At 40.8% G+C, this 10,624-nt stretch overlaps 1 protein-coding gene across 1 annotated transcript; it reads left to right on the forward strand.

The window, feature by feature from the left end:
* The first annotated feature begins 8,473 nt into the window (after positions 1-8,473).
* LOC120772446 lies at positions 8,474-10,624 on the forward strand. The gene is made up of 4 exons (XM_040101066.1): positions 8,474-8,549; positions 8,606-8,734; positions 10,106-10,231; positions 10,305-10,624. The coding sequence occupies exons 1-4, from the start codon at positions 8,483-8,485 to the stop codon at positions 10,532-10,534; spliced, it is 552 nt and encodes a 183-aa protein (XP_039957000.1). The 5' UTR covers positions 8,474-8,482; the 3' UTR covers positions 10,535-10,624.

Genomic DNA, 10,624 nt, shown 5'->3' on the forward strand with positions numbered 1-10,624 from the left:
TTAAAGTTCTTTTGCCGTTTTGAAAGGATCTTTTGTGACTTCCTTTATTATATAACCCTCTTCTCGCAGAGATAATATTTTGCCCTTACCTTCTCTGCTTCTATTGGCCAATCTGAACTCGCCATGGAACCTCTTGGTTACATCATGGACTGTGGATTTGCTACCCACTCAGCGCTTTCACGTACGGTTTTACCTTCACCATTAAATTTCATTATTTCCTTTTTATATCCTGAATAGGGTATATTAAGTTTGTCACGAAGTCTGTAACACCCAGAAGGAAGCGTCGGAGACCCTATACATACTTTATATAAAATGATGATGATCATATATATACTTTATATAAATGATCAGTATGTTGAGCTGAGTCGATTTAGCCATGTCCGTCCGTCTGTCCGTCCGTCCGTTTGACTGTATATATACGAACTAGTCCCTCAGTTTTTTTCACTGGGGGTGTTTTTTTACGTGGTGGATCCAAAACATAACGCACAACCCTATGTTGGGGATGTTTCGCCTTCTCATTTTAGCTCGCCTTCAAACGGATGTTCTTAGGCTACCCAGAGGATACTTGGTCAAAGCCGGAATCGTGAGCTGCTTGAGCCATGTGTAAAAAAATCGTTTCTGGCCACTCCCAAGTGAATGACAATCAGAGAACTTTCCTTACTTGCGTGAACTTCTACACATGACTCCATCCTCTCATATATCTACTTTAAATATTTCTCAACTTGTGGTTGACTTTATTCCGCATCTAACAGTGCAGTAGGCCTAGTATTGGAATGACAAATATTTGAACACTCTTTTTCCAACAACATGTACGTCAACTTCGAAGTTAATATCGGGGGCTTAGACCTACCGATGTATAGAAGTAGGTTCAAACCAAACTGAAACACTTATATATACATATGTATGTGACCAAAATGAGTTGCTAAATAGGAACACCCTTTTTTAATAGAAAAATCAAACAATGCGTTATTGGGTTTTTGAAACATCATTCCTTCTCCGAAGAGCAGGTTACACCACAGACAAACCCTGAATTTGAGGTAGCTTAGACAGTCGAAAGTTCCTTCTAAAAGCGAGAATTCACTCTAATGGCATTCACTGACTCCACAAAGCTAGTACCGCTGCACTGGTAACTGATATCTGTATTTCTTTTAACATTAATCATAACCCACTCTCCTGATTAAGTCATACGCTAAACAACACTCATCAGATCACTTTGGCAACCCGCAAGAAGGCATCTTTTCTTTGGATCACCTTGATCAATGAATTAATAATTCTACTAGACAGAGAGACATGTCTACCAACTATGCTGGAGAGAAAACATTGAGAGCTTCCAAAACATTACGAACATGATACTGTGGTGCCGCATTAAGCCCCTGGAACAACTGAAAATGGCCTGATTGCTGAAGAATACGTGCTTATTGAAAACTACAGCAACAAAGGTTCTGGAGTTTATCCTCTTTATGTGATGCATTTTTTACGGCCAACCAACCCGTTATAATAGGCTATTGAGATAAGATTTGGCGTCACCGCAGGCATGGATTGCGATCACGATCTTCTTTTCTTTGCCAAAACAAGCAGTAGGAAATTTAAACTACTTCATTTGAGTTTATTTTTCCCCTGACCATTACTAGTAACTAACGAGATGTTAAAACGATTAAACGAATCAAACTGAAGATCAACCCGTACGCCGATGATATTGAAATTTGTGGACTCAACAACACCGCGCTTAGCTCTACTTTCTCCAGATTGAATAACGAAGCGAAGTGAAGATCTGGCAGTGAACGAGTACAAGACGAAATATCTCCTGTCATCAAACAAACAGCCGTAGAACTCGCGACTTGGCTCTCACGTCACTATTGACAGACTTGCCAACAAGAGCTACATGAGACTGAGTAGGCAATTGAGAAGTAAAGTCATACTTCACTCATAATTCTCGACCTGCTATGTGTATGGTGCAGAGGCTTGGACGATAACAACAACTGATGAGTTGACTTTGCGAGTTTTCGAGAGAAAAGTTCTGCCATAGATTTATGGTTCTTTGCGCGTTGGCCACGGCGAATATCGCATACGATGGATGGATGAGCTGTATGAGATATATGACGACATTGACATAGTTCAGCGAATTAAAAGACAGCGGCTACGCTGGCTAGGTCATGTTGTCCGAATGGACGAAAACACTCCAGCTCTGAAAGTATTCGACGCCGTACCCGCCGGGGAAGCAGAGGAAGAGGAAGACCTTCAATCCGTTGGAAGGACCAGGTGGAGAAGAACCTGGCTACGCTTGAAATATCCAATTGGCGCCACGTAGCGAAAAGAAGGAACGACTGGCGCGCTGTTGTTAACTCGGCTATAATCGCGTAAGCGGTGTCTACGCCAATTAGGAAGAAGAAGAAGTCTCTCAGAGAAATTTTGCAAACGTCATTTTCTCTTCAAGAAGCTGCTCATTTGTCGGAACTGCTGATATCGGACTGCCATACAAACTGAACGATCGGAATCAAGTTCTTGTATGGAAAACTTTCGCATTTGACGTGGTATCTTCACGAAATTTGACATGGATTACTGCTTGAGGTAATAATATAATCCCCGAAAAATTGTTCAGATCGGCTTACTATAGCATATAGCTTCCATAAAAACTGGGCACATAGTTACTAAAAGAAATGCACATGTGAATGGTATATTAGCTTCGGTACAGCCGAAGTTAACGTTTTTTCTTGTTATATTTAACTTTTTACGTTTAAAATGTTTCAACCTACTATAATTTTTTTCCAAAATTATCTACCCTGGTCCATAAAGTTATTCTCCTTTTACTATAAATTTAAACGCAATTGCAAAATAATAAAATACTGACAATCCATTTATGGTTGTTAATAATTTTGGCTATTTGTCTACCACACTCTCGGACCACAAATCAAACAGTCAATGGGAGATGCATTCTCTTTGCACGGTCACAAAACTGACTTGTGCTGGCGTTCAGTGCGCCGACAGGACATTCAATATGCTCGCACACACACCAATTTTTACGCCACACCAAGTTGGCTTATTGTGAGAAAAATGTGAATAAATACAATAAATGACTGAATAATTTATTGACACGAAAATATTTATTGAGATATCTGGCAGTCAGCAGCAGAGAGTGTGAAAACGAAGCAAGAGGCTGAGATTGGCAGAGTCAAAGGATAGTGGTACTGGTACTCACTTAGTGTTAATAATACCATTTCCGATTAGAGATCCGATTTTTGATAACTTGAATGCCTAAATTTGTATTCAACATTGTTTGTAATTTTTTTTATCCAATTAATGCATTTTTAAAGCGTTAATAGCGCATATGAAAAATACTAAAAATATAATAAGTGTCTGTAAACTAATTTTTCAATGTACGTAGCTAACAAAAAGGATTCGTTTGTTACCCTCCCAATTGGAGGATAGATGTGTGGAAGTTCACGCAAATGAGGAAAGTTCTCTGAGCGTCATTCATTTGAGAGTGGCCAAAACGATTATTTTACATATGGCGCTTACGACTTTCGGTCCTAGAACAAGTGTCCTCTGGGTAGCCAAAAAATATCGTATAATAAATACATATAATAAATCGTTTGAAGGTGAACTAAAGTGAGAAGGCGAATCATCCCTCCCGAGGGTTGTGCGCAGAGTTTGGAACACGCTACTTAAAAAAACGTCCCCAATGAAAAAGACATAACAGCCTCGCATGAGTGATCCCCTATTGATGACGATCACTGCAAACGTATTAAGGATTACGTTTTATGGGCATATACCTGGAATGTCTGATCCTTTAACTGGGAAGATGCCGCTACCCAGCCGGTTAATGTCCTCGTAAGAGTAAAGGCCAACATCACCGCCATCCAAGAAGTGCGATGAATGAGACAAAGATTGAGGACGATGTGACCAAAGATGTCTTCTATGAGTAATATAAAATATGGTTATCTGTAGTACTAAATTCCAGCATAGAAAATTACCTGACTGTCTCCGGATCGAAAAGTCACCAACCAGATCGAGAAGTGACAATCACAACAGACAACCAACTCATCAGCAACTCGGTATAAGAGAGCTTGTCAAACTGGCCGATAAGGGTAATGTTCGAACATTCTACTAAGTGATGCAGCGACTAACAGAAGGTTTAAAGACCGGAGCATACGCCTGTGGAACCTGCCTGCGTATGGCAGTGAAAGCATAAAACCAGGAGATGGTGAACTAGTTTCTCCAATCGATGACGATGAAGCAGACGTTCCATTGCCTGACCATGAAGAAGTTCGAATAGCAATTACCAATCTGAAAAACAACAAAACAGCGGAGCCGATGGATTCCCAGCCGAGCAATTCAAAGACGGCGGCGAAGAACAGATAAGGTCATCTACCGTGGGATGAGCCTCTTCAACATCGCGTATAAGGTTCTATCGAGCGTATTTTGTGAAAGATTAAAGTCCAGCGTCAACAAACTGATTGCACCTTGCCAATGTGGCTTTAAGCCTGGAAAATCAACAACTGATCAGATATTCAAAAAGCAAGGGAAACAGAGGAAGACCTCCACTCCTTTAGGAAGACCAAGAGGAGAAGCACCTGGCTACACTTGGAATCTCCAATTAAACTCGGCTATAACCATGTAAGCGTTGTCTACGCCAAGAAGAAGAAGAATTTATTAACTTTATAGGGTTTCAACTTTAGTGTTGAGTTGTTTAGTCGAAGAGACCGAAACCCATGTCGTCGTCTTCCTCGGACTCCGACTCCTCCTTTTTGGCTTCTTCCTTCTTTTCGGCAGCAGCGCCAGCACCAGCAGCTGGAGCAGAGGCATATTATCAGGAAGTGTTCTGGAGGCTGCTTTGAAGCGGTGGGCAAACAAACATTTCGATCGCAAACCATGGATGTTTCAACAAGACTCAGCAGCGTCTCACAAAGCGCGAGTGAACCAAGAATGGCTAAAAAACAACGTTTCGAGCTTCATTACGACCACACAATAGCTCTCGAATTCACCAGATGCGAATCCATTGGATAATTCTCTCTTTGCCATTTTGGAGAGCAAGGTCCGAAGTAAAAAATACACCAGTCTCGAGATGCTGAAGAAAGCCATTATCTGTGAGTGGGCCGAAATACCGGCAAGTCACATTCGGGCAGCTTGCGATTCGTTTTTTGACCGTCTCATGGCCATAGTTAAGGCAAAAGGTGGTCATATCGAGCAAAAGTGAATTGGTCCTGAATTTATGATTATTTTCACATATTTTGTACTTTAAAATAAATAAAAATAATTTTCCAAACCGAATTAATGGATTTTTTAATTGGTTGGACCCTGTAATTTCCCTTTAAACGTCATTCCATACTCTCATAACCTATTATGAACCCTCCTATTTGTACATTTTCGATAGTGAGTAATAAAAAATCATGAAAGACCAAAATAAACATTTTGGACATTTGTTGTTGTCCGGCGCGGTAAGTCCCGTTATTCGTGGGTGCATAAAAAACTTTGTGGCAAATCAACTAGAAATACACACGTGGTGTGAAAAGCGGTCAGACGAATAGTCAAGCTGAAAGAAAACAAAAAAACAATATGAAATTGAAAAAAATAATTTTATTAAAAGTGAATAAAAAGAAAGATATCCACCGGCGGAAGTATTGCAAGCCGCCGCAGAAAAAGTGCAACCTACCAATAAAATATTGGCATTGTGGCAATAAAACATCACAGGCGATTAATTTCATGAACTGGCAAGTGAAATCACAAATAGATTTATGGGATGTAACAAACATTTACACACAAACTCAAATGTAAATAAGTATGTTTTTTTGTACCGAAAAATAGTAAGGGTATATGTATGAGAAAAAGATTGCTGCGGACTGCAAAAAAATCTAAAGTACAATAAAGTCTAGCAAATGGTCTGCAGGGCTTAACTAACGTCTGGTCATAGCGGAATCGCTGGAAACTGCATAGCCGAAAAGCTAGCTAGAGGAGGCACAACGGAATGGGAACTAGTTGTATCCCCATTTTCATCGTGCGCTCAGCAGCCGTTGGTGACCACCAGCCTTTGCGGGACTACAAGATCCTTCTGGCCTAGACTAGAACGTAGGAGATCTACTATCCTACTTGTCCTTGAAAGAGTTCATCCCTAGGCTATCATTCAATAGCGTGGCTTTGGTTTGGGTTATCATTCTATGATGAATAAGTTTGCTTAGACTTGCATATACCAATTCCATGTTCTTATCCACCAAAGCCAAAAGATTTGGAGAAACTAAGTGAAAAAGAACGATGGAGTCTTGTGTAGAAGTTCACGCAAATGTCGAAAGTTCTCTGAGCGCCAGTCACTTGGGAGTGGCCAGAAAAGATTCTTTTATATATGGATCAAACAGTTCACGCTTTCCAGTCTTAAACCAAGTATTTTCTGAGCAGCCAAAGAAACCCGTTTGAAGGCGAACCACCCTCCACAAGGTTGTGCGCTGGATTTGGGAACCGCCAAGCAAAAAACGCCGCCAATTAAAAGCAAGCAACATGATGAGAGACCCTCTTTTGAAGACGACCACGCCAAACGCATTAAGGATCACGATTTACGATGCACCTGGAATGTCCGGTCCCTTAATTTGGAAGATGCCGCTGCCCAGCTTGATGTCCTCGTACAAGTAAAGGCTGACATCATCGCAGTCAAAGAAATGCGATGGACAGGACAAGAACGGAGACGAGTGGGTTGTTGTGACATTTATTACAGCGGCCAAATAAAGGAAAGCAAATTTCGTGTGGGATTCGCGATGGGAGAATGACTCAGTCATCGAGTCTTGTTGTAGTGAAGATACGCAACCGGCTCTGTACAGCAAATCACGCCCGTCAACAAACACAGGGCAGGTACGATGTCGAGAAGCTACTATCACAACCAGTGAAACGGTTTTCTACTCGACTTGCACTCCTGCTCTCTAAGAGCACTCATCAACCACTCGGTATAAGGGAACGGTGGGACGGTATTTCAAGCTCCTTACATACAGCTGCAAGCGAAACCATGGATCTTCGTCGAGATCGGAAGAACAGCTAGTACAATGAGGACTGTCGAGTCGCAGTGGAGTGGAAACCACACGAGCATGGTGGGATAGCTACTGAGAGTTGAAGAAGGAAGCGAGATGAATATGCCGAATTGTGTGAGTACGAAGAGCTTGGCAAGCTGGCGGACAGGAGTAATGTTTCAAAAATTTTACGAAAAGAAGCGGCGACTAATAGAAGGTTTCTAGACCGGAGCATAATATTTTAGAACCCGCAGAGAGGATCTAGTTATTGATGCCCAGAGCATATTGAAAATGGAGGGAACACTTCTCCAGCCTGCTGAATGGCAGTGAAAGCATGTCATCAGGAGATGGTGAACCCGATTCTCCAATAGATTGTGATGGAGCAGACGTTTCATTGCTTGACCATGAAGGAGTTCAAATAGCAATTACTCGTCTCAAGAACAAGTTGGACGAAAACATGTCCGACAATTGAAATTTAAGTGTACTCTGCTCAATCATAAGCCTCCTCAACATCGCATATAAGGTCTTACTGTGTGAAAGAAAAAGCCCACCGTCAACAAACTGATTGGACCTTAGCTTCAGGCCTGGAAAATCAAGAACGCACCAAGGAAAGGAAAGACGCGTGAAAAGAGGATGGACACACACCATCTCTTCATCGAAGGTTTTCGATTTAATACCCGCCAGTGGAGGTAGAGGAGACCTTCACTCTATTTTGAGATCAGGTGGAGAAGGACCTGGCTTGGTTTCTCCAATTGGCGCCACAAAGCGAAAATAATAAACGACTTTCGCGCTGTTTTTAACTTGGCTATAATCTCGTAAGCGGTGTCTACGCTAGTGAAGAAGAAGAATTTATAGACTTGTCTTTGACTCAAACCCAACAATGTGACAATTAATGATACTATTGAACTAACCCATAAGATGTGTCTTCTTCATTTAGTACTACCATAACGTGAAGTTCTTGATAAATTTTGTGTTCTTATGACCGAAGAATATTCGTGTAACGTAAACGGTTCGTTTAGCCGGAACGAATGCAGTTTAGAGCCACTGATGGACTGTCTTTTCAGCAACAGTCAGTGATCAAGCCGCTGTTGCCCCGTTCTACATTATCGTCTACTGACAATGAAAGTCAACAGTTGTAACAACAACAACAACCACCAGCAGTGAATAAATCCCGCATCAATAAGTGGTAAATAAAGAGAGGTCCAACTTCGCGTTCAACATCAAATTTGATAAGATAAAATCAATGATGAATCGTACGACAATAAGACAGTTATCAGACATACATACATACATACATATGTACAAGTTTGTGCGCGTTTCATAAATATATAATCAAGATAATAGTGCAAAAAAGCGCGTTGCGATTCTTCAAGTATTTTAAGCACTCGACTGCCACTTGGCCATTAGTTAGCAATTACAATTGCATTTGTGATGTTCAAATTCCGATGTCTGCACAATTGTTTGTAGACCCCGATCCGCACCAGAAGGCGGCCATAATGCTGCGCATACTTATCGGCTTGGCCCTTGCCGGCGCTGTGTCAAGCGACGATGCACAAGTTGAATGTAAGTTGGAGGCCGAAAAAGTGCAAAAGTGTAAATAAATTCAACTGTTTCACCAGATCCTTACTGTTTTCGCTTCACCTGGATCGGTCCGTATCAAGACAAGAAACACATTGGCGGTTTGACTTGTGAGCATTTGCGTGAGGACTTCAAGAATGTGCCGTGTCGACGGCCGCTAGTGGCGACAGGTGAGTGCAATGTAAGAGTTGATAGTTCCGACTAGAGCCGAATATTGAGAAGTTTTGTTGTTGCTTTTAATATTTATGCCCTTAAGGTTTAATTAAGTTTGCTTAAAAGTTTATAAAAGCCGAAGAAAATGTCGGAGACCTTCTGAAATATATGTACATATTAGGGTGACTCAAAAAAAATTTTTTTTTTTTCAATTGGTACTCGCAAAAATAGGCTCCTAAACACCTCTATGAAAGCCTCTCCAAAAATCTATTCATAATAATTTTTTTTCATTGAGTTATAAAATTCATAACAAATAAAAAATTTTTCCAAAAATAGTCAAATTTCAACCGTTAATATCTTTTAAACGGTTGGGTTTACGAAAAAATCATAAGAGACCATATTTTAGAGCATTCAATTTCCTACAAAACCTAATAAACAAGATATTTTTTCAAGTAGTTGAGCAGTGAGATATAAATTTTCTATCTGACAATAGAAAAAATAGAAAACCGTTAGGCGGAGGACCTTCCCGTTACAATTAAAAACTAACTTATTTGGAGAGGCTTTCTTAGAGGTGTCTAGGAACCTATTTTTGCGAGTACCAATTGAAAAAAAAAAAATTTTTTTGAATCACCCTAATACATACATATATAGTATATATAAATGATCAGCATGACGAGCCGAGTCGAGTTAGCTTTGTGGGTCTGTCTGTCTGTCTGTGTATACGAAAACGAGTCGCTCAGTTTTTGCGATATATTTTTGAAATTTTGTAGACGTCCTTTTCTCCCCAAGAAGCTGCTCATTTGTCGGAACCGCCGATATCGGACCACTATAGCATAAATCTGACATATAAACTAAGGAAACGGCTGGAATCTTTTCGAAATTTAAGGTAACATATTAATCTCCACATAATGCCACGCGTGATGTTTTGCTCCAAAGCCTAAATCGAAGCGGGATTGTTCGTATAGACTTTAGACTTTGCATATCCCCACAGTATTTCTAGATGAAATGACAGCTCTTGCAGTTCTTCAGGTTGTTCTCTGTCCCAAATGTGACAAATTTGCTTGTTGTATACCCATTGAGCCGGAAATGGCCTCATCACTGAACAAAATTTGGCTCGAAAACGTCGGATATTCTTGGAACTTTTCAAGAGCCTATAGAGTGAAGCGATGTTGCTTGGAAATATCAAGCGGCTTCAGTTTTGCATTTTGTACACTTTCAATTTAAGATCTCGACGTAAAATGGCCAAGTCGTTCCATACGTCAGTCCGAGTTGATGCAAACGGCGTCGGATTGGGAATCCACGGTACACTCTCAGCTCCGCCTGCTATATTTTCTTCATTAAATGTTTTTTCTTATTTGGCATTTTTTTCCATGTCATGACATCTGCAGATAATGATGCCATACCGGACACAGTCGATTTGTGGCGTCATAACTACAAACAGCCGAACGCTTTTGGTTGCCCCATGGTGCCGGGAGAGACGTGCGTCAAATACACATACACCTACAACAAGGGAGGTGGGTTATACCGTTATACAAATATATTTTGCATTTTCTTTCACGCTGTGCAACTCTGCTTCTTCATTTTCAGTGCAAAACATCACTTATATGTGCGCGAAGGTGAACGCCAGCAGCGGTTGCTATCGACAGAAGTACATTTCCGGCTTGGAGGTAGAGGTGTGTGTCTGTGATTCACAGCAAGGACACATGCCTTGCAATCGCGCCGCGCACTCACATCGGAATCTACTCAAAAATGGCATATTGTTGTTGCTGTTAGGCGGGTTTTCACTCATTTGGCTTCAATTAGAGGCAGCACTGTGAATAATTTCAACTCTCTAACAGTAAAATTAGGTGAAATTGAGGCCCTATGTTCCACCTAGGAACTACGGGAATATATATATATATATATAA

The sequence above is a fragment of the Bactrocera tryoni genome, chromosome 3 (assembly GCF_016617805.1).
Source record: "Bactrocera tryoni isolate S06 chromosome 3, CSIRO_BtryS06_freeze2, whole genome shotgun sequence".
Taxonomy (NCBI): Eukaryota; Metazoa; Arthropoda; class Insecta; order Diptera; family Tephritidae; genus Bactrocera; species Bactrocera tryoni.

Bases quoted from the DNA above. Each gene is read 5' to 3' on its own strand.
- LOC120772446 (XM_040101066.1), top strand. From the start codon at position 8,483: ATGCTGCGCATACTTATCGGCTTGGCCCTTGCCGGCGCTGTGTCAAGC. The intron at 8,735-10,105 runs GTGAGTGCAATG...TGACATCTGCAG, and splicing joins ACGGCCGCTAGTGGCGACAG to ATAATGATGCCATACCGGAC. The intron at 10,232-10,304 runs GTGGGTTATACC...CTTCATTTTCAG, and splicing joins ATACACCTACAACAAGGGAG to TGCAAAACATCACTTATATG.